The sequence below is a fragment of the Ochlerotatus camptorhynchus genome, unplaced genomic scaffold (genome assembly GCF_037179485.1).
Source record: "Ochlerotatus camptorhynchus isolate MF236.1 unplaced genomic scaffold, CSIRO-AGI_Acam_v1.1 ptg000261l, whole genome shotgun sequence".
In the NCBI taxonomy this organism is placed as follows: Eukaryota; Metazoa; Arthropoda; class Insecta; order Diptera; family Culicidae; genus Ochlerotatus; species Ochlerotatus camptorhynchus.
In genome coordinates this window covers 136,188-160,311 of record NW_027040751.1, presented here as the reverse complement: position 1 = coordinate 160,311, position 24,124 = coordinate 136,188, and the positions used below count along the sequence as shown (strand labels likewise).

At 41.9% G+C, this 24,124-nt stretch overlaps 4 protein-coding genes across 5 annotated transcripts; 2 read left to right on the top strand and 2 right to left on the bottom strand.

Moving 5' to 3' along the window:
• Positions 1-2,821: 2,821 nt before the first annotated feature.
• On the bottom strand, positions 2,822-5,697 carry Cdc7 (Cdc7 kinase). The gene is made up of 2 exons (XM_065226834.1): positions 5,065-5,697; positions 2,822-4,908 (listed from the first exon to the last, which is right to left on the bottom strand). The coding sequence occupies exons 1-2, from the start codon at positions 5,186-5,188 to the stop codon at positions 3,284-3,286; spliced, it is 1,749 nt and encodes a 582-aa protein (XP_065082906.1). The 5' UTR covers positions 5,189-5,697; the 3' UTR covers positions 2,822-3,283.
• A 10,962-nt stretch (positions 5,698-16,659) lies between these two features.
• Positions 16,660-18,323, top strand: LOC135705224 (zinc finger CCCH-type with G patch domain-containing protein). Its single transcript, XM_065226833.1, has 2 exons — positions 16,660-16,764; positions 16,828-18,323. Exons 1-2 carry the CDS (start codon positions 16,714-16,716, stop codon positions 18,292-18,294), a joined length of 1,518 nt encoding a protein of 505 aa, XP_065082905.1. The 5' UTR covers positions 16,660-16,713; the 3' UTR covers positions 18,295-18,323.
• Positions 18,324-18,527: 204 nt separating this feature from the next.
• On the bottom strand, positions 18,528-20,448 carry LOC135705223 (uncharacterized). Its single transcript, XM_065226831.1, has 3 exons — positions 20,341-20,448; positions 20,010-20,258; positions 18,528-19,945 (listed from the first exon to the last, which is right to left on the bottom strand). The coding sequence occupies exons 1-3, from the start codon at positions 20,409-20,411 to the stop codon at positions 18,559-18,561; spliced, it is 1,707 nt and encodes a 568-aa protein (XP_065082903.1). The 5' UTR covers positions 20,412-20,448; the 3' UTR covers positions 18,528-18,558.
• An 857-nt stretch (positions 20,449-21,305) lies between these two features.
• Positions 21,306-22,679, top strand: LOC135705222 (cytochrome b5). 2 transcript variants are annotated; one of them, XM_065226829.1, is made up of 4 exons: positions 21,306-21,593; positions 21,671-21,759; positions 21,892-21,963; positions 22,532-22,679. In XM_065226829.1, the coding sequence occupies exons 1-4, from the start codon at positions 21,480-21,482 to the stop codon at positions 22,614-22,616; spliced, it is 360 nt and encodes a 119-aa protein (XP_065082901.1). In that variant the 5' UTR covers positions 21,306-21,479; the 3' UTR covers positions 22,617-22,679. The 2 variants fall into 2 exon arrangements, with proteins under 2 accessions (XP_065082901.1, XP_065082902.1); XM_065226830.1 differs by lacking the exon at positions 22,532-22,679 and adding an exon at positions 22,128-22,327.
• The last annotated feature ends 1,445 nt before the right edge of the window (positions 22,680-24,124 follow it).

Below are 24,124 nucleotides of genomic sequence, written 5' to 3'. Positions count from 1 at the left end.
TGTCCCGTAGTTGCTCAATGTTGGGTCGTGGCGTTCGACTTTGACGTGTGTTATGCACCGTCGAGAGTTTTGAGCGCATGCATACTGCAACTAGGTAGTGGTCCGAATCTATGTTCGCACTGCGGTACGTGCGGACGTTGATAATGTCGGAGAAGAATTTCCCGTCGATTAGAACGTGATCGATTTGGTTTTCTGTGTGTTGGTCAGGTGATCTCCAGGTGGCTTTGTGGATATCCTTGCGGGGGAAAAAGGTACTTCGAACTACCATACCCCGGGAGGCTGCAAAGTTCACGCATCGTTGGCCGTTGTCGTTCGATACGGCATGCAGGCTGTTTGGCCCGATTGCCGGTCTATACATTGCCTCCCGTCCTACCTGAGCGTTCATGTCGCCGATGACGATTTTGACGTCCCGTTGCGAACAGCCGTCGTACACCTGCTCCAGCTGCGCATAGAACGCTTCTTTCTCGTCGTCGGGTCTCCCTTCGTGTGGGCAGTGCACGTTGATGATGCTGTAGTTGAAGAAACGGCCCTTAATCCTCAACTTGCACATCCTCGCGTTGATCGGCTGCCAACCAATCACGCGTTGGCGCATCTTACCCAGCACTACAAAGCCGGTTCCCAGCTCGTTGGTGGTGCCACAGCTCTGGTAGAAAGTAGCCGCTCGATGCCCGCTTTTCCATACCTTTTGTCCCGTCCAGCAAAGTTCCTGCAGTGCTACGACTTCGAAGTTGCGTGGTTGAAGTTCGTCATAGATTAACCTATCGCAACCCGGGAAGCCGAGCGATTTGCAGTTCCATGTTCCGAGTTTCCAATCGTAGTCCTTATTTCGTCGCGTAGGTCTGTGCCGATTGTTCCGATCCGTATTTCTTTCTTCGGTATTTGCAACTTTGTTTTTTTTCCAGGGCGGCTTGTTGGGCCTGCCCCAACCCCCTGTCTCGCCGGGGGACCATCGTGCACAGCTCTGTTTAGAGTCCCACGCTGGCACTAGGACGGTGATCAGCCGCTCCTAACATGGAGAACAGACGCCGTTTTGAGCCGCACCTCCATGGTGAGCAGACGCTCAGGTTTGGTGAAGCATTTCCTCTATCACCGTACTATGGTTACCGCGCCAGTGTTCGCGTCGCACCTCTTCACTTTGCTATTGCCGGACTGGCAACATTGCCCAGGCTACGCCAACCAGCTGTGTCCATGTTTCAGCTGGTAGTCTTTTGTTATCATATGACTCGAGGAGGCGTGAAGTAGGAACTTGTGAGGACCAGGGCTAGGTATTCCGCTCCTTCCAGGTTGTCAACTCACCATTTTGTAGCCCACAGTTATCAGATATTCTCAATAATTATCGCGACATTTCACCAAATTTATTTCCATAAATATATTGTAAGTTGTTGTGGAATTCTCATCACAATTATCTTTGAATCATCCTCAACATTTTTTCTGAAAATACCCTTGATTCGGAGATGGAATTTCATCCCATTCCCAAAGTACCTCCAAAAATTCACCTCAGAATTCCTCTCAAAATTTCTTTGACATTCTCTTGTTGTACTGGTGAATGAAGCCGCCGGCCGTATTGGATTGCACGCACCGTCTCCATAGCCTCCGAGCGTTTGATAAATCTCGACGCCCAGCACCCAGCGTTTGAAGCTTTTTTCAATCTATAGGTAGGTACCTGTTCTCTTCTTCCGGATTCTTGTTCTTGTTCCGGATTTTCGAAGAACCGACTTTAAAACTCTCAAACGTAGGCGAAATAATTTGAGACTCCTGGAATTTTGGCTGAATTCGAAATCTATGCACCTGAACGAGATCTTCGATCGGGGAGATTCCAGCATCTCGGACCACGTGCACCAAGTTCAGCTTACATGATTCAAAGTTACACATTAAAAGCACAGTGGAAACCTTTTATCAACGGATCCAACGCAGAGTACTGGATAGATGATATTAATTGAGAGTTTTCTCTGCCAACCAACGCTGATTGATTGATTTATTTATTATAGAGACTTTCAGTCGTTGGCTGGTTTATCTCTGAAAAGATAGTGTGGGCCCAGAAGGGACCTCATCAACCAACCAATGCATGAATTTGTATATTGTGGATCAAGCTCTATACCAAGGGAAGTCGAGATAATTTTCAACCCGAAAGATTTTCTAAACCGGACCTGGAATCGAACCCGCCGCCTCAGGCTTGGTATTACCGTATTACTGTGCCTTTACTGACTATCTGAGGTTGGACACATGTAACTGGTTTCAAGCGGCGACGTCTTAAATGTTTATTCCATGTACATCAGAAGAATTTTGTTACTTGGTTTTTTTTTATATTACCGGTCAATTCTGTCATGAGGACTTCGCCTAGACAGATCCACGGACAACTTCATCTAATAGGATGACGTAGATTTTGCCATGGACTCGATTAGCTGTAAAGCAATTTCTCTTTTTTTTCATTCTCGAGAAAGTAAAGAGTAGTATCGCAATCAAAATTGCCTCTCAGAACAGAGTTTTAGCGGGTCGCCAAATTTGAAAACTCGTTACTTATCATCCCTGTTTCAATACGCCCGGTGTGGTCATTAGTAGATTTGTTTTGTTTATCTATTATGAAATGCCCAGTGGGAGGTATTTAAAGTTCGAGTTGGAAAATGGATCCTCTTTTCTGCAAAATTCCGAACGATAAGAAAACTTAAAGTTGACGAAAGACGGAAAGCATCAGTTGTGGGACAAAACAGACAAGAAAAACTTGATTGGCTATTATTTATTGAGAAAGTATGTATCGTCGGATAACCGATTCCATGTTAGAAAGGGTATTTCGAGTTCTTTCCTGCGTCGATGAAAAGTTCACTTATTTTTCTGTTCGTTACATTTATTGCCTCTTGTGTTAAATTTAGCTTAGAAGCTAATTTCTTCCGCGTCAGGTTATATTCCTAGAGCGTTGTTAATTTTCAGTCCTCGCCATCTCAATTTTATAAAAGTTTGACGCATTTTGTTTTCTTCTTCACAGAGTACACATTCAGGTTGCCTTTTTTTTATAATAAATAGTTTAGAATCAATTTAAATAAATTAAACAAATTACACACCCACATTGAATTTAGTCTCATTCTACAAGAACAAGTGCATTGTTCTAAGATCTTTATAAGAAACATTCTGTTCTACTAATTTGACCTACGACATTAATTTTTTTTTGTTTCCTCTAAATTAGAATTTATTCGCAAAGAATGTTGGCATTTGTTGTTCTCGCTTCTTTCGGAGATCGCTTTTTTATAAAATTTAATACTTTTTTTTGTCTCTTCCACTCTCGAGCCTTTTAGAAGGTTTCCTGGAAGAATGGGTGCTTTAGGGCTTCTTCAGCAGAGATACGGTTGTGCGGATTGATTTCCAACAGTTTGTACAGCAGCTCGTAGGCACTGTCGGAGTACTCATCTTCCGAAAAATCCCTATTGGCTTCGGAATGCTCGCAGAGACACTCAGCCAAACGCTGCTGACAGTTGTCACAGCTGTTGGCAAAGGTGGTGGCAGCTTCTTCCTCATGCATTTGCTGCTGTTGTTGTTGGCGAGCACGGAGACGTCGAAAGCGGAAACGCAGACGCAAGCAGAGTTTCCGCAGATCCAACGGTTGCTTCCGTTGGGCAGTCTTAACATGACGTCCCAGTATGTTAGCAGTCTTTTTGATGCGCTGATCTCCGAAAATTGTGACAATCTCGGCTAGAGAGTGAAAATCGTCCGAGTTCTGGAAGAAAGGATAGCACCGCGATAGAATGCTTATAAACATCACACCAGCGGCCCAAATGTCAACAACGGTGGTTTGGTCGGGATACTTCAATAGGACCTCTGGCGGACGGTAGCCTGGAGTTCCAGCGCGTGATGCTTGCATCTCTTTCTTCACCAAACAGATGTTACAAACCTGGCTTTTTCCAAAGCACTTGCATAAAGCATCCAGTTTGGCTGCAGAACTAACCGATGAAGATGTATTGTATTGTTGAGTCCTTGAGCCACCGTTGGCCGTTTTCGGAGGGATTGGTGCAACCGCAGATAGATTACTAGTTCTGCTTTGCTGTTGACGCTGTGCTGCCTTCATGTTGCTGCTAATGCCCAGCACAGTTGACTTGATTTGGCGCACCAACGGTGAACTGTACAGATCTTTCGTGATATTCGAGAGTTTCATCGGGGAGATGATTTGATTAGATTGTTTCAGTGGTGTTTTGAACACCGGCTGTGCCTGCTGTGAGGCGGTTTCCTCCTGTTCGGCACCGCCGGTATGAGTTGTACTATTTTCCATGTTGTCATCGTGTAGTTTTACCTTCTTCTGTTGCTGCACTATAGCATCAGAACTGCGCTTATTTTCTTCTTCAGCCGTAACACCCGAAAGGCGTCTTTTCCCAGTCTTATCCTCTGTTGCCCCGGCTCCAACTTCCCGAGTAACCCGGCTATTGCTTATTTCCTGTGCCAAACCGAAATCCACCAGCAGAAATGTCTGCTGCTTACGATTGTACAGGAAGTTGCTTGGTTTAACATCCCGATGGATAACATTAAATTCATGAACCCGTTTCAAGGCGATCAACAGATTTTTCAAGTAAACCTGAGTCTCTGCCGGACTCATTTTGTCATAGTACACATGAAACTGGTCATGAGCAATAAACGGCATCACAAATGCCACCGATTCCTGACGTCGGAGGCACAAATCAACACCGACTACATTGCAAGCTCCACCGATCTGCATCATACAACGTAGTTCCCGTTCGATGCGACTCGGGTGACTAGTGGGGACCAGGTGTTTGATGGCAAAGAGCTTACGTTTTTCCGCTGGCAATCGCTCGTGACACTTCAGCGTACCCAGAAACACCGAGCTAAATGTGCCGTGACCAATTTTCCTGTGGATGCTGAAGATGTTATCGATGTTCGGAATCTGCTGGCGCAGATTAGCTACCAACTCTGCAACAAACATAAGAACTATATGTAAATCCTGCGTGTTGTGGGTAAAAAATTTAAATTATGGCGAAGTTTAAAACCACCTGTATTTGGTCATAGTACATCAAAATACTAGCCCACATTAAGCATAAAAATAGGCAAAAGTATGCTCCTACTTACTTTCATCCTTTTCGGAGGTTTCGATGCCGGACAGATCGGTGCGTTCTGCAGTGGGCTGGCCGCGTTCTTCGGTTGCTTTAGCAGGCGTGTTTTCCCCTTTTTGATTTTCGTTGATAACCTCCATGATTCTGGCTTGTTTTTCTGCTTTTTACACACACGCGTGTCTTATAATATTCGGAAACCTCTCGCTCACCTTAAATTGTTCAGTCAAAATTTCCAGCTATCGCGTCGATTTTACTCCTTATAATTAAAATAATTTAGCTACAATTTTGTACTTTAGGCAAATTGTTACGATGGGAACGAAAAATCCCGAAGAAAATTTTGATGTAGGGCAGCGATGAGAAAAATTGCGTTTCTTTGTTTCCTCGTGTGGTAGCAGAGGGGAATAATGTTGCTGTTCGGTGTGAGGCGGGTGGGACGTTAATACACGAAGAGCAGAAAAACACTCGTTTCCTCGCAGTAAAAAAAGACGTGACAGCAAATGCGGGATAGGGATAGGCCAACTTTAATGGAAAAACAAGCCTCTCCTCCAGCTCTCGTTTCCCGTTATGAATGAACAGGAACGACGTTAGGTCGTCTCGAACAATCCAGTCAGCAGGACAGAGATGGAATTACGATAAGCTGTCGCTTGTGCGTGCGTAGCAGCCGTCTGTTGTTGTTTTTGTTTCTGGAATATGAATGACGGAAGGAGTAAATACATACGTGCGCTACAGTGAAGGTCACCCGAGTTTTGGAAGAGAAAGTGGGAGGTGGGGCAACGCATTTTGACTTTGACAGAAGCGAGCAGTGTTGCCGAAGGCATTTTTGACAGATTCAGTACCAACATTTCCAAAGGGCGAAACTGTTAAATCAAGCTGAACATTACACGCTAACTCGAAGGTACCTATTAAATGAGTATCTTGTACTCTTATTGTTACATTGTTTTTAATGTATTTTTGTTGTTATTTTTTCAGGCGGTTCATGAGTTTATGGGTCGATAGGTAGGGTCCAGGTGTGGGATCTGCCTCCCTGGCGTCGGTAGCATTGGTGCTTGTAAAGTCCTCTTCAGGGGTTTTATTTCACCGACCAAATCCGCAGTACGTCCACTCTTCACGACTATCTGTATATCAATCCCCCTCACTGATGCTCGGTTTCTAATACTCACCAGTCTTGTACTTGGTAAGGCAACATTAATACATTCATACTTATCAGGGTTGTATCTATGGGTTCATATCGTACATCATAACTCTACATCCTTTCTCCTCCCCATACTCAAAAATATGTATAAGTGTATCAGACAAATTGAACGGATCATAACTTTTATTATCCAAATAATCCTTACAAAGCAACAACAAATCAATTTACGGACTGTAATGCTTGGGGGTTTTCTTGGTCCTTATGGGACGGTCTGATCCTGTTGCGTGATGCTCTCTTGACATACGTTTAGCTCCTGCAATCTGAGAAGACGAGTCAGGTTTCAATCGTTGATCGGTATCTTTTGAAGAATCCTGGGGTCTTGTAGATGAATCCGTAGATGTATTTCTTTGAATAGGCCACTTTCTTAGGTGTGCGACTGGTCGACGATATTTCACACCCTCCTCGTTTGAAACAATAGTGTCGCTTCCTGTCTTTTCAATCACTTTGAAACGCTCAGGTCGAAAATTAGGTTCTAGTTTTCCACTCTCATAATTTCTGATCATCACCGAATCTCCGACTGTAATATCGGACTGCTTCGCGTGTCTCCGTTTGTCCGCGTATATCTTACCAGCCATCTTTTTTATTGCATCGTTCTCTCGAATTCCTTCGTAACGCAAATCCGCCTCAGCACTAAGGCTAGGCAGCAGGTCTTTTGCTGGTCTCCCCATTAGAAGCTCAAGTGGAGCCTTTTCAGTGACGGAATGTGGAGTAGTATTGTAAACGTATACATACTCAGAAAGTGCCTTACGCCAGTCGCTGTTCGTCACTTTTGCAATACGCAGAGCTCTTAGAATTCCTTGGTTTTGTCTTTCCACCAGGCCATTCATCTGAGGCCAGTATGGAATCGTTCTTACTAATAGAATATTTTTATTTTGGCAGTATACTGAGAACTGTTCGCTGGAGAAAGGAGGACCGTTATCGCAGCGTATTGTCTCAGGGTAGGTCTGATCATAAAATATCGCTTCGAGTACATCGATCGTTTTTGTGGCCGTGGTGCTCTTCATCTCAATTACCTTCAAATATCGACTAAAATAGTCCACAACTACCAAAAAAGTTGCACAATCCTTTGCTGAGAAGAAATCGATCGCGATTTCCTGCCATGCTCTCTGAGGCATTTCTTTTCGAAGCATCGGTTCCGGCGGAGACTGTCTGCTAACAGCTGTGCATCCCAAACATTCCTGCACCCTTTCACTTATATCGCGGTCCATACATGGCCACCACACTCTTTCTCGAAGGTTGCGGCGCATGGAGACAATTCCTGGATGACCACGGGATACTGATCAATTAGACACTTGACTAAGCCATCAGATCATCGTCCTTCAGACTCCTATCCAAACAATATTAAAAGGAACATTAATTTATTTATTTTTTTTTTTTTCGATTTCAATATCAACATTTAATATACATAACAAAAGTATTTTTAATTGAAAACGTAACGATATAACTCAAACTATACCCGCGAAGTATTTTCTGATTTCGGTGGGCATTGAAGCTCTTCTGTCCAGTTATCTTCCTCGCGCAAGGAATTGGTTTCATCAAACGGTCGTTTCCAAGTGTGGGTCCGCGTCGATACTTGTGGCAGCTTTCGACACTTTCGAGCAAAATGACCAATTCGACCACATCGGTTACATCGTGCTTTCTGCGCCGGGCAGTTCCGTGAATCAGAGGAATGTTGATAAGCTCCACACCGGTTGCATTCTGAATGATTGCGTTCCTGTTTTTTTCCACGGTTGAATTCAAATTTGAAGGATCTTCCAGTGGTTTTCTTCATTCGAGGTTTTCCTGACCATTCCTGTCCAACAGCCGCTACGGAACCAGAAACAAATTCACCATTGAAAGGCTTTGACTTCTCCTTCTGTTTCATGAGGATCTCGCGGTTGATAGCGTAGCTTGTTATTTCATCGAGATCCATTACATCTTCCAGACCCTTGTCCCGTACACGCTCATCACGGGCACCCATCGTAACTTGCTGGAGGATCTCTTTTCCCTCTCGATCCTTAAACTCACAACGTGTGGCTTGCGCTCGAAGTCGAAGAAGAAAGTTGTTGAACGATTCGTCATTGGCTTGCTTAAGGGAACGGAACACTTCCAATTCGATGCGGTCATTTCGCTTCCCGACAAAAAACTTCTGAAGCCGCTTAATCGCATTGTCATATTCAGGAACCTCGTTAGGACAATACGGTACTTTCACTGGTGCAGGATAGATTTCCTCCGGGGCTGGACCAAGATTGTAATATATACGCTGCAATCCACGTCCGCCAACAGTCAAGAGTAGCACCAGCTTATCGTGTTGTTTCTCAACATCTCTCCATTCCAGAAGCAGTTCGAAAGCACGATGCCATTCTTCCCACTCTCTGCGCAAGTCCTGCGTATCAGCTTCAGCATTGAACGGCTCAAGTGGCCATTTTGATTTATCTCTGAGACTCATCTGTAACGGGAAATTCATACATTGGAGTCACTTCACTTGTAAAGTAAATTATGCATGTAACATTGCAATTAACGGTTTTTCCTTTTTCTCACAAAACTCATTCACCATAAAACAAAACCATAAACATAAACTGCTTAGTTCTTAAAAAAAGGCAAAAGATTCACTTCCTGCTAAGCAAATTTCGATCAATTTGTTACCTGCATTTTGATTCTCACTTCCTGATTGGATTCTTCGTTTTTTTTTTTTTTTTTACAAGAGTATCACTTCGGTTATTGTTATTATAACTTCGATTACCAAAGCTACATAATGGTTAACGTGGAAGCACACGGGTAGCAGTCGATTCTGCTTTATTCTTCAGCATGTACTAATGTCAGTATGTGTAGGGTAATATATTCCAACCGAAACTTCTTCTCCACTTCATTACACGACGACATACACCATCGATCAGACACACAAAAAAACTTACTTTCATATCCTACATCTTTTCGCTTTCCCTCTTCCGCTAGTATCGATGTATATGTAAACGAAAATCACTTAACCGTTCACCATTTCATTCTCCTCTCCCTCTGTTTACTGCTAGCAATATTGAGTTTGGTTATGTATGTGCTTCGGCATCAATTACACGTTGCAACCAAACTCATTTTTCTTCGTCTTATTGCTCTGCTCTTCAGCCGTAGCTGGTCTAGCTGAATGTGTTTGTGTACGTATGCGCTACGGTAATGTACCGGACTCGCTTTTTTTTCCATTACCTTTCCCTTGCTCTACAGCAACTTGCTGGCCTAGTCATGTACGTCCTCCGTTTTTTTCCGTAACCGGGCACATTACTCTACAACCAACGGTTGGACTAGTATTTCCATCTTTCACTCTTCAACCATTTCTAGCGCTTCGAACGTCACTTCGGTCTCGCTTGCTCTTCAGCATCTGCTGGCCTAGCTTGAAACAAATCCTTCGCATTCATTCCAATGAACAGCAATTATGGACACTTCAAATTTACTAATTTTTTTTTGTTTTTTTTCTTTCACAACTTAATTTGCATTAAAAAAATCTTTTCGCAACTTTAAACACAATCTAGGTACCTACCATTTTAAAATCGTACCGACTGCGCCAATTGTAAAGTCCTCTTCAGGGGTTTTATTTCACCGACCAAATCCGCAGTACGTCCACTCTTCACGACTATCTGTATATCAATCCCCCTCACTGATGCTCGGTTTCTAATACTCACCAGTCTTGTACTTGGTAAGGCAACATTAATACATTCATACTTATCAGGGTTGTATCTATGGGTTCATATCGTACATCATAACTCTACATCCTTTCTCCTCCCCATACTCAAAAATATGTATAAGTGTATCAGACAAATTGAACGGATCATAACTTTTATTATCCAAATAATCCTTACAAAGCAACAACAAATCAATTTACGGACTGTAATGCTTGGGGGTTTTCTTGGTCCTTATGGGACGGTCTGATCCTGTTGCGTGATGCTCTCTTGACATACGTTTAGCTCCTGCAATCTGAGAAGACGAGTCAGGTTTCAATCGTTGATCGGTATCTTTTGAAGAATCCTGGGGTCTTGTAGATGAATCCGTAGATGTATTTCTTTGAATAGGCCACTTTCTTAGGTGTGCGACTGGTCGACGATATTTCACACCCTCCTCGTTTGAAACAATAGTGTCGCTTCCTGTCTTTTCAATCACTTTGAAACGCTCAGGTCGAAAATTAGGTTCTAGTTTTCCACTCTCATAATTTCTGATCATCACCGAATCTCCGACTGTAATATCGGACTGCTTCGCGTGTCTCCGTTTGTCCGCGTATATCTTACCAGCCATCTTTTTTATTGCATCGTTCTCTCGAATTCCTTCGTAACGCAAATCCGCCTCAGCACTAAGGCTAGGCAGCAGGTCTTTTGCTGGTCTCCCCATTAGAAGCTCAAGTGGAGCCTTTTCAGTGACGGAATGTGGAGTAGTATTGTAAACGTATACATACTCAGAAAGTGCCTTACGCCAGTCGCTGTTCGTCACTTTTGCAATACGCAGAGCTCTTAGAATTCCTTGGTTTTGTCTTTCCACCAGGCCATTCATCTGAGGCCAGTATGGAATCGTTCTTACTAATAGAATATTTTTATTTTGGCAGTATACTGAGAACTGTTCGCTGGAGAAAGGAGGACCGTTATCGCAGCGTATTGTCTCAGGGTAGGTCTGATCATAAAATATCGCTTCGAGTACATCGATCGTTTTTGTGGCCGTGGTGCTCTTCATCTCAATTACCTTCAAATATCGACTAAAATAGTCCACAACTACCAAAAAAGTTGCACAATCCTTTGCTGAGAAGAAATCGATCGCGATTTCCTGCCATGCTCTCTGAGGCATTTCTTTTCGAAGCATCGGTTCCGGCGGAGACTGTCTGCTAACAGCTGTGCATCCCAAACATTCCTGCACCCTTTCACTTATATCGCGGTCCATACATGGCCACCACACTCTTTCTCGAAGGTTGCGGCGCATGGAGACAATTCCTGGATGACCACGGGATACTGATCAATTAGACACTTGACTAAGCCATCAGATCATCGTCCTTCAGACTCCTATCCAAACAATATTAAAAGGAACATTAATTTATTTATTTTTTTTTTTTTCGATTTCAATATCAACATTTAATATACATAACAAAAGTATTTTTAATTGAAAACGTAACGATATAACTCAAACTATACCCGCGAAGTATTTTCTGATTTCGGTGGGCATTGAAGCTCTTCTGTCCAGTTATCTTCCTCGCGCAAGGAATTGGTTTCATCAAACGGTCGTTTCCAAGTGTGGGTCCGCGTCGATACTTGTGGCAGCTTTCGACACTTTCGAGCAAAATGACCAATTCGACCACATCGGTTACATCGTGCTTTCTGCGCCGGGCAGTTCCGTGAATCAGAGGAATGTTGATAAGCTCCACACCGGTTGCATTCTGAATGATTGCGTTCCTGTTTTTTTCCACGGTTGAATTCAAATTTGAAGGATCTTCCAGTGGTTTTCTTCATTCGAGGTTTTCCTGACCATTCCTGTCCAACAGCCGCTACGGAACCAGAAACAAATTCACCATTGAAAGGCTTTGACTTCTCCTTCTGTTTCATGAGGATCTCGCGGTTGATAGCGTAGCTTGTTATTTCATCGAGATCCATTACATCTTCCAGACCCTTGTCCCGTACACGCTCATCACGGGCACCCATCGTAACTTGCTGGAGGATCTCTTTTCCCTCTCGATCCTTAAACTCACAACGTGTGGCTTGCGCTCGAAGTCGAAGAAGAAAGTTGTTGAACGATTCGTCATTGGCTTGCTTAAGGGAACGGAACACTTCCAATTCGATGCGGTCATTTCGCTTCCCGACAAAAAACTTCTGAAGCCGCTTAATCGCATTGTCATATTCAGGAACCTCGTTAGGACAATACGGTACTTTCACTGGTGCAGGATAGATTTCCTCCGGGGCTGGACCAAGATTGTAATATATACGCTGCAATCCACGTCCGCCAACAGTCAAGAGTAGCACCAGCTTATCGTGTTGTTTCTCAACATCTCTCCATTCCAGAAGCAGTTCGAAAGCACGATGCCATTCTTCCCACTCTCTGCGCAAGTCCTGCGTATCAGCTTCAGCATTGAACGGCTCAAGTGGCCATTTTGATTTATCTCTGAGACTCATCTGTAACGGGAAATTCATACATTGGAGTCACTTCACTTGTAAAGTAAATTATGCATGTAACATTGCAATTAACGGTTTTTCCTTTTTCTCACAAAACTCATTCACCATAAAACAAAACCATAAACATAAACTGCTTAGTTCTTAAAAAAAGGCAAAAGATTCACTTCCTGCTAAGCAAATTTCGATCAATTTGTTACCTGCATTTTGATTCTCACTTCCTGATTGGATTCTTCGTTTTTTTTTTTTTTTTTACAAGAGTATCACTTCGGTTATTGTTATTATAACTTCGATTACCAAAGCTACATAATGGTTAACGTGGAAGCACACGGGTAGCAGTCGATTCTGCTTTATTCTTCAGCATGTACTAATGTCAGTATGTGTAGGGTAATATATTCCAACCGAAACTTCTTCTCCACTTCATTACACGACGACATACACCATCGATCAGACACACAAAAAAACTTACTTTCATATCCTACATCTTTTCGCTTTCCCTCTTCCGCTAGTATCGATGTATATGTAAACGAAAATCACTTAACCGTTCACCATTTCATTCTCCTCTCCCTCTGTTTACTGCTAGCAATATTGAGTTTGGTTATGTATGTGCTTCGGCATCAATTACACGTTGCAACCAAACTCATTTTTCTTCGTCTTATTGCTCTGCTCTTCAGCCGTAGCTGGTCTAGCTGAATGTGTTTGTGTACGTATGCGCTACGGTAATGTACCGGACTCGCTTTTTTTTCCATTACCTTTCCCTTGCTCTACAGCAACTTGCTGGCCTAGTCATGTACGTCCTCCGTTTTTTTCCGTAACCGGGCACATTACTCTACAACCAACGGTTGGACTAGTATTTCCATCTTTCACTCTTCAACCATTTCTAGCGCTTCGAACGTCACTTCGGTCTCGCTTGCTCTTCAGCATCTGCTGGCCTAGCTTGAAACAAATCCTTCGCATTCATTCCAATGAACAGCAATTATGGACACTTCAAATTTACTAATTTTTTTTTGTTTTTTTTCTTTCACAACTTAATTTGCATTAAAAAAATCTTTTCGCAACTTTAAACACAATCTAGGTACCTACCATTTTAAAATCGTACCGACTGCGCCAATTGTAAAGTCCTCTTCAGGGGTTTTATTTCACCGACCAAATCCGCAGTACGTCCACTCTTCACGACTATCTGTATATCAATCCCCCTCACTGATGCTCGGTTTCTAATACTCACCAGTCTTGTACTTGGTAAGGCAACATTAATACATTCATACTTATCAGGGTTGTATCTATGGGTTCATATCGTACATCATAACTCTACAGTGCTCAACACGGAAAACAAGATCGACGGAAAACAAATCAAGGAAAAAAATAATATTAATCATCTGATATTAAACTCAAAACCAAAACGTAAAATAACATATTCTTGAAACTATCATATTCGAATTAGGCCTTTCTAACATATTTCTTTAGAAATATTAATGTCTATAAAGTCGGAATGCTTAGAACAACCGTAACGGTACGCTGCTAAACACATTTTAGCAGCCCTCATCATAGTGCAGCTACCGTATCGGGGGTTGCCAATACGACAAACTAAAATAGCAGTCGGCTTCTCGGTGAGAAGCGCGTTACCAAATTTAGCAACGCGGGAGAAAGGTTGCTATTCATAGAAATGTCAAAATGCTCACTACCGGTACGGACTACGGCGAGTAAATTGATAACCGCGATATCAGCTACCGGTGTGGAGAATTGTGACTAAACTAAAATGAGAGCGCTGTGCAGCGTTGCCTGATTGTTTTAAATCTTATCGGTTTCAAAGGTATGAAAAAATCGGTATTTATCGGTATTTACTGTTAATTTTATATTTTTGCCGTTTTTCAAAGCGAAAATTTTAACGATGGTAACGACTGAGACTTGAGGGGAATTACTTTGTTTAACGGCTTTCTCAGTCTTAAAACAGTCTTTAATTTAAATTTTTTTTTTTTAAATTATCTTCGTCTTCAAGTGGGGATCAAAATTGTGAAAACAAATTGTGTTCATGTAACTTCCATTACGTTTCCTAAATTTGTATGAGCCTCTCGGAACATTGCTGAAGTGTTCGGAAATTGCCTGAGTTTCTCGGACCTCCTTTAAAATTTCAGCGATTTTCTTGAAATTTATTGATCTGTCCTGATGTTCATGTTCTCGGAGTTTCCTAAAGTTCTCTCAATTCTCCTGAAACTAATGGAACTGTCATGAAAACCATTAAATTTTCCAGAAGTTCTTTGGATTTGTGAAGTATCCAAAATATTCATGATGTTTGCTTAAGTTCACTGGAGTTCGCTGGACCGGATTTTAGAATTTTAACAGAAGTTATTGAAACATTCTTCAATTTATCGCAACTTACTCAAAAGTCTGGACTTTTCTGAAGTTTCAGAACTTCTTAAAAGTTCCTGCAGCTAGTGTGGATCCGTCTGGAAGCATCCCTGAAGTTCCGGGAAAGTTGAAAAAACTGGCGGGAAAATATGGAAGAATCATTCGAGCGAAGGTTGAAGAAAGTTCCAAGGGAAGTCGAAACAAGTTTCCGAGAGGAATCGTAAAATAATTTACTATGTAAGGTGGAAGAAAATTCAGGAAGTTAAATAATGTTTAAAAAGCATTTCTCGATTCCCCGGAATTGCCAGAAAGAGCCATCGACTGTTTATCGATTCATGAGTAGCCAAAAATGGTGAGCTAATTGAAACATTAATCAAAAGAGTATCCATAAGACATTTTAAAGATGATTTTTTTTATTTTAAAAGTTTAAAAAAATTTGAGAAATTCAAAAAGATACAAGTCTCTCACAATAATTTTCTCCGAAACTTGAGCGCGGGCAGGCAATAATCATTTTGATTATTTAATAAAATCGGTATAAATCGGTATAAAACCTCAAAAATCGGTATTCTCAGGAACCTTATCTGTATATCGGTATCTAGTTCGGAAATCGGTATAAATATCGATAAATCGGTACATCTGGCAACGCTGCAGCGGACAGCGCTCTCATTTTAGTTTAGTCACTCTTCTCCACATCGGTCGCTGCTATCGCGGTTATCAATTTACTCGCCGTAGTCCGTACCGGTAGTGAGCATTTTGACATTTCTACGAATAGCAACCTTTCTCCAGCGCTGCTAAATTTGGTAACGCGCTTCTCACCGAGAAGCCGACTGCTATTTTAGTTTGTCGTATTGGCAACCCCCGATACGGTAGCTGCGCTATGATGAGGGCTGCTAAAATGAGTTTAGCAGCGTACCGTTACGGTTGCTTATACTTTGATCGCAAATGAAAACTGGTTTTAAGCGATCTATTGAAATCCTCTGTACTTTCCCATTGATTTTTACGTCCATGTACTTCTCATATTTTGTACATCATCTAAAAGAGCTTCGTTTTCTGAGCTAGCGATATTTTTTTCGAAAACCTACACTTTCTTCTCGATTTTTAAATCAATAGGGGAAATGTGGGCTTCGGCAATACCTTAACCTTTTATCGTCAGGAGGGTAAACAAAGTCCTAGAGCACTCAAATTTGGCCAATAGTTGCTCTGAAACACAATGTATCCACATGCCAAAATTGATCTCTGAAGGACTTTTTTTACCCCCCTGACGATAATAGGTGAAGCTATTGCCGAAGCCAACTTTTCCCCTATTTATATCAAAATATTAATTTCGCAGTTTGACACTAAACTAACAACTCGCTCCCATACAAAGTGCCACCGAGGGGTCCTAAGGTACACTGATAAAATTTCAAAGATTGTTTTTATGTGTCCCACACATGATTTTTTGTAATGTGATCAACAAATGATATCTATGTGTGGGTGGGTTCTGTTTATGTGTGGCACATGAAAATCATGTGGAATTTCACATTGAAAATCGTCAATAAAAATGTGTGGAATTTTATTAGTGTAGTAATTTTTGCAAATGTAATCGTACTTATTTAAAATAACTCCAGTGTACCAAAATTTATGAAATTTTTGATTTGGGTTCTATTTTTAATACAGATTCCCTATAAAAAATAACCATAAAAGAACGATAACCCAAATCATTGAACTATTCCACAAATTGTTTGGATGATACCCAGAACACGTCGTTAAGCAAATTAACCATACAATTTTTATTAGGGTTACGAATGTGCATTTCCTCAATACCCTTAAAGAACCCAGTTCTTATTTTTAAGTTCTTTCTATTTTCGATTTTGAGTAGTTTCGTCTTACCGTGTATACCGTGTGTAACGCAAACAGCTTGATTTGTTTACAACACCTTCAAGTAACGCTGGTGAAAAATTTCGTCGAGTCGGTTTTCTCCAAAAAAATGTTTGAAGTAGGTAATCTGCTAAAATAAATTAAAAAATCCTGCGTTTCCGACATGAGTAGTGAACAAGGCTTGAACGAATCCATTCAGCTGTATACTGATCAGGTATTTCTTAATGATATTAAAACATTTGGAAATAATATTATGTTCCTCTATTTCAAATTGTAGCTTACCCAAGTGGAACTAGCCTTAGTGGCCGCAAGTGACGGCACTGAACGCGAGTCTTTGCTGAATTTGAGAAGCGATCTCCAGGAATTACTGCAGCTTACTCGTGAAACACTTGAACATGAAAACGGTGACGAATCTGATGGACCAGGTTCTACCAATGACGTCGACGATGAGTATGCACTATTCATGTCGGAAATAGACGGATTGGATGCTTCAACGGAACCCCAACAAGCAGAGGTGACTGCGGAGGAAGCAGATGCATTCAAAGATCTTGTCGGCAGCAAATGCTCGGCTCCTCACATACACAAGTGGGGATCGAAGTCGTATCACAATGCACTGATATGCAGCTTGGATGCATCCAATCTGGAAGAGGTAACGGTGAAGGTGTTATTCATCAATCCAACTCACCAGGAAATGGTTCCGTGTGTGTACTTCCTCGAAGGAGATTGCAAATTCAGCGACGAAAAGTGTCGTTTCTCACATGGGGAAGTTATCTCGTTCAATGAGCTGAAAGAATACCGGGAGCCACGGTTTGAACTGCTGCGAAAAAAGGGTGGACGAGTTTTGGCAAAGCAGAAAAATCGTTTGTGGAGTAAGGGAACGATAAAACAGGCTGATTTTGAAAATAAATTATGCAAAATTCAAATTGACGAAGGAAAACATGAGCTGGAGATGCAATTTGAGGATGTTTTACCTTTGGAGGGCGATGAGATGTCAAGCTCCGATTCGGAATCTGACTCGAACAGCGAAGGAATGGAAGAAGACGTGGTTTCGATTCGACAGGCACAAATTATTCAGCGAAGTTTGTTAAATCCTGCGCCGAGTCAGCGGTTGGGTGAATGGGAGAAGCACACCAAGGGTATTGGATCAAAGATTATGCAAAAAATGGGCTACGTCGTCGGTGCTGGTCTTGGAAGTAGAGGCGAAGGCATTGTTGTGCCGGTTAGTGCGCAAGTATTACCGCAGGGTAAATCGCTGGACTACTGTATGCAACTTCGCGAACAGGCCAACGGAGACAGCAACCTATTCAATGTCGAGAAGAAACTTCTACGACAGAAAAGAATTCAGGAGAAACGGGACTTGAAGCAGTACGCCAAGGGGAGGGAGAAGAAAGATGTGTTTAATTTCCTGAATAGCGAAATTTTGGGTTCCAACGAAGGCACATCGAAACTTACTGATAGGAAATCCAACGAAAATCAAAATAAGATCGATCTGCCAAACTGTTCGTTGAAAAATCTAAACATTGCCAGCCTCAAACTTGCCGAGCAAACTAGGCGGCTTGAAATGGACATTGAGAAACTGTCACATTCTCTGACGCGACATCAGCCCGGATCGAAAATGCATTCGAACCTAAGAAAGCAGATTACCGACAAGCAGAAGGAAATTTCCGAAATCCAGAAAACGGAACACTCGATCTCACGGGAACAGCAGCTGAGAAACGATAAACGAAAGATGACAGTATTTTAAGCAGGACGAACCATTACAGTGTAGTGCATAATAGTTGGTATTTTTTTCGAGGATGACATCCCTAATAAACAAATACCATAAACGAACTGTATCCCAGATGGGTAAACTATCCCATAAATGGTTTGCATGATACCCGGAACACGTACTTCAGCTCTCTTTTATGATTATTTTTGTGGGATTACCATTGTCTGCTATTGGTACCGTTCTTTCATGAATAAAATGAACTACCTATCTAGTGTTAAACTTTAACAACTTTTTCACATTTTATTTCGTTTGCCGTCGAGCCAAGGCGGCTTTCGTTTCCTGCTTAATAGCGTTGCCTATAATTTTCAATGTCCTAGCATCGTCTATCTGCTCGGACATTCGCTGGAAGCAGCTATTCATAATGGCTTTTACAAGATCATCCAACGACTCGGAGCTGGTAGCTTTCGGTTGTAAACTTTTAAGTTCTTCCATGTTCTTTGCTGTATTTTGCAATTCCTCTATTTGCTTCATCAATAGTGAATTTTTCTCATTCGATAATGTCTCTCTCTTTTGGGCTTCCCCTATTTGGTTAGTCAGTAGAGAGATTTCTTTGGCTTTTTCCGCTATCAATTGATTCTTTGTATCAAATTCTCCTTTTATTCTTTCAATTTCTTTAAGATCTAAATCACTTCTATAACGATTCGCTACTAAATCTTCCTGAAGTGCGGCTACTTTTTCCTCGAATTCTTTGCAACACTTTTCCGATTCAGTTAATTGTTGCCTTAGAACTGCATCATTCTTCCTAAAACTAGTTTCCGCTTCCATAGTTCGCAGCTTTCCTTTTAAAGCATGATTTTCCTTCTTGAGCTCAAATATTTTCTCCTCCAGTGCCAAAATGTCCTCATCCTTATCAATCGCGGATTTCTCAGCCGAGCCCCCACCGCTATTCAAGTTTATGCAATCGATTTTGTCCAACACCCGATCCAGTTTGGATTCCAATTTGGACAGATTCATACGTACCTCGGTACCTTGCATTCGATTCTCGGTCATGAACAAATTAAAGTTTACATCGGTAGCCGTGTGTAGCATGTTTTGTCCGGCAATGGCCGTCGTCAGGGCATTCGCAGCAGAAGGAACCATTTGCATTCCCATCGATACGGGTTGAATTTTTCCGCTACCTCCGCTTGCAGCTCGTCGATGAGGGGGAATGTTTGAACGGGGAATAGTTTCGAAGCGTGCATCCGTATCGGAGGAATCGCTCACTTCCGTCGTTGATAGAGGCTTATCCTGTGGTAAAATTGACTGACCAACTCGAGCCATTCTAGAGATGAGACTAGCTTTGCTTTGCTCTATGTCCGAGTCTGGTTCCTCTACGATCGGAATGGTCCGTGAAGCAGGTACCGGAGGAACTCGATGCTGTTGTTCTTTTTCTATAGTGCATACATCTTTAATTGTTCTCAGTAAACGATCCCGTTCAGCAGGATTTTCAAACAATACGCTCCAGAAACTTTCGTCGTCGCTTCGAAATTGCAGGTATTCATTTTTGAGAAAAAGCTTACTGGAGGAAGCTAGATTCAAAGTTGCAACAGCGTCCGTTTTCGTTCGATAAATCAAAATTCTGAATTCAGAACCGGAATTGAGCAAAGCTAAACCCAGCTTCCCCTGCGTTGTATTCGTGTTATTAACACTGGAAAACGGATTGTATAAAGTTAATGACCTATCACACCATTATCTGCTAATCATAAACTCACAGTTTGTAGGCGGTAACTACACAAGCTTGAACCAGACTCCACTCTGCAGAGGATTTATTTGCCGATGTTTCTCCATCTGAGTGGGTTTCTACCACCTCCTGCGGTGGAACATATCGAAATGATGACGCCCCATAGCGATCCGAGACTTTGCTCGCCGTGGGTTTGGTAGCGCTAGATACGATTTCCGGCGAATTCCTCGTAGAAGCAGTCTTCCCCTTTGCAATGCCAAATATTTTCGCCAGAGTTGAGCTGCAACACGGTGATGATTTGTAATGTAATAATTTAAAACGTCAAGGTGAAAAAGCTGGAATATTTTTTTAGGACGACTCACTTGGGAGTTGGCTTGAAAAAGTCATCATCGTCATCGGATGGTGGCTGGCCACCCCTGTTGTTGGTTGGCATTTTAAAAAACTTTTTTTTATTAAGTTATCAATAAGGAATGAAAAAATCTTTACGGGAAAATCCTTGTTTACACCAATCAGGATTATAAAGGCTAAAAATTCTAAAGCCCTACAGTAAAAGTATGGACGTCTGTCAAAAGTTATTCCAATAACCGAACCGTCAAAATGTAAAGCCCTACAGTAAAAGTATGGAAGTCTGTCAAAATGCACCGCTTTACTCAGCCCACTGGCAAGCGCGTAGGCAACTTGTCAGTGCTAACATTTGAAAACGGCGCAAAAGCCATTTGTAAACAAATGGTTTGTGGGCCCTTTACTCGCTACCCGAAGAACGCCCACGCAAACCAACAGCATCGTCAGGAAGGGGAAAATTTCCCCTACCCGATGTTGCTGTTGTGTCGCGTGGGTGTACTTCAAGTAGTGAGTAAAGGGCCCACAAACCATTTGTTTACAAATGGCTTTTGTGCCGTTTTCAAATGTTAGCACTGAATGTTATACCGTGACAGCGGGCCCAGCACAGTAAAATAAACGATTTGAGCCCGGGACATGCTGCCTGCTGTCAAAAGCTGCTGTTAGTATACGTCTTGTCACTGGCCTGGCTTTACTCGATTGGAACAGCTTTTTCCGTTTTGTGGTAACAGTCGTCCATAGACGAGTGCACAGATGGATTTGAGTTCACTCACTTGACAAAAAGTGACACAACAGCGGGGCCCTTTTACTAAAAATGAACACATATGTGTTCATTTTTAGTGAACAGGGCCCCGCTGTTGTGTCACTTTTTGTCGAGTGAGTGAACTCAAATCCATCCGTGCACTCGTCTATACTTTAACTAGAGGGCTTATGACAGTCATCTGTTTTTGAAGCTTCATGTCATTCGCGAAATCGCGAGTTTCAATAATTCATCGTCATCGATCGGAACGAGCTTTCTCTCCGCAGTCGTTCCTTCAACGCTCCAACAAGTTGTTCCTGCTTCCTTCATCGTTGTTGTGGCATTGCTATTTTCTGGCGAGATTCCACAGCGGATTTAAATTTCTAGTAGCAGAACGGAGATTTATCTCAACCAAGCACAAAAATGGAATCTTTGAAGCAGTACTCGCTCGCCGAAGTTGCAAAACACAATACCACGGCGGATTTGTGGATGGTGATAGACGATAAGGTGTACGACGTCACCAAATTCCAAAATGAGGTAGGTGCAGATCAGCGGATGATAAATAATATCTGTATCTCCTTTAAAATCACCGCTATCTCTATTCTGATTTGCAGCATCCCGGTGGTGAGGAAATACTGTTTGAGGTGGCCGGAAAGGACGCCACCACGGAGTTCACCGATGTTGGCCACAGTACCGATGCGAAGTAAATACCTATATACATGTATTCTGATCTGAATAATTCCGTGTAGAACGTAGATACACCAGATTTGTGTTGTATCATTGTGACTGTAAAAGCATGGTTCTAAAAAACTTCACCGTTTTTTTCTTCTTCAAGGGAACAAATGAAGCAATTTGTTGTTGGAGAGATCGTTGAAGCCGAGCGAAAAAAGAAAGCAACAACGCAAGAGTAAGTCGTTTCTTTATTCAGCTACCTATCTACTTTGCTAGTAGTGCTTTTGTGTAACTTGTAGCATTGTAATTTACGTCATATCTGTTTGTTGCACTCAATATGTTTATTTGTAGAAAGTAGTAGCTTCTTATGGTTAACGTTTTGTTTTCCCTTCAATTTAGTTCTGATTCTTCGTCCTCGCCATCCGGATCCTGGTTCGGTGCCTTGAAGGCTAAGTTTTTTGGATAAGATTTGGATTAATATTGTAATAGAATGCCTGTATCGAATACGATTGATAGTTTTGTGCTTGATATCTCAAACTATCATTAACCTGTGGTGCTGTGTTTAAAACATTCTATCGATGAAAATAAACATTTATTTCATTTTATGAGCAATCTCCTTTGTGTAGTTCGTTTAATCATCCGATCAGAACACGTGAACTTTTTCCGTTTACTCATACATAGTAGTGCTATCTCCTTATCAATGTTCGCTGCATGATTATGTTACATATTGCTCGTTGATTGATAAGCCACAGTCTGAACGACTTCTAAACTGATTTCACCATTAAAACAAACTATCATTTCAGCTGGCAGCAAAAGGCCCTCATTGCAGGTTCGGCATTAGCTCTTGGACTTGGATTGGTTTTAATTTACAAAGCTCTGAAGAAGTGAATATTCGATCTGTTATACCTATATGTAGATATTATGTATCGCATTTTCACCGAGGACCATGCAATTGGTAATAAAAAAATAGATTTCAAATATTAGAAGATGCACAATGAAATATTATTATTACAAAGGAACTATACTTTAAACTGGATTTCTTTATTCCAAGAAAATAATGTAACGACATGTCCATCTTGTAGTATAGGTTGAGGAAATTGAGATATTACTATACAGCAATCTTAGACATGCCAAGGCGCCGCCGGGATTTTCTGAGGCATAACATCTCTGATCACGCCTTCCTTCGGAAGGGAAGTAAAGCCGTTGGTCCCCGGTCTATGAGTTGATGGGTCGATAGGTAGGGCCAAGGTGTGGGAGCTGTCTCCTTGGCGTCGCTACCATTGTTACTCAGTACGGAAAACAAGATCGACGGAAAACAAATCAAGGAAAAAAAAACCCTTAATGTCCAAGAAAACTGAACCCATTTGCTGGTTTTGCGCATAGGACAGTTGAATTTCAGTTGAAAGCAACGTAAAACTGTCGCTCGTTCCTTTGCATCTCCGAAATACAAATTGCCTATCTGAAAGTAAACTATTGGACTCGACCCATTTGTCTAGACGAAAAAGAATCATTTTCTCCAACAATTTCCGTATACAGCATTGCTTCTACAATTCCACTGAAGAACAGAGATTATATCCCCGACCTCATTCGGAATATTATCCATCACAAGATATGATCGATGCAAGGGAGGACCACCACTCAAAAGAGTTTTCACAATTGGAAGCACTAAATTAATAATGTTCCTCGTTAAGTCAGAGAGTCTTAAGTTATAGTACTTATCGTTATCACCGATAACGTTAACGTTTGAAGACGTTATCGTCATCGGCGTTAACGATACCAGACGTTATCGCCATCGACGATGACGATTATCGACAATAATTTATCGCGTTAACAACACTGTCAGAGACGTTGAATATATTGAAGGTGCTCTCCACAATTCCAGAAAACGTGAACATGGGAGCATCTTCTTGCTGATTTTCAGCTGTTCTTCTGGCTGAAAAAATGGGATATCTGGGGTTTTAGATGATCTCGGTGGTGGTGAGGGTTTCGTACATTTCCGTTACCTCTTAAATTTGTCAAGGTAGGTTGAGAGTCCATACAAGAGGTCTTACAAGGCTTTTGAGTGACGTTTTTTTAATCGCTTTCTCGTGTTGCCTTTAAAGGCAAAGGGACTACCTTCACCGACCTCTGAGTCAGAGCCTTGATCATCATCTGGCAAAAGGGAATATGTGTTTTTGATTTTTGGGGTGGTTTGGGAAGATGAAGCGGTATTTTATAAAGTTCTGCAAGTGACCTCTTGGAGCGAGCTTGCAAAGACCGCTTAAGTTTTTCTTCCTGCTGTTTGTACTTCGGACAATCAACCAAAGCATGCAGAGTATCCTGACAGTAAACACATTTTGGGTTAGTCCGGCATGGACCATCTGCATGCAGCTCGGTTTGTTGGAGCAGAAGTCAGC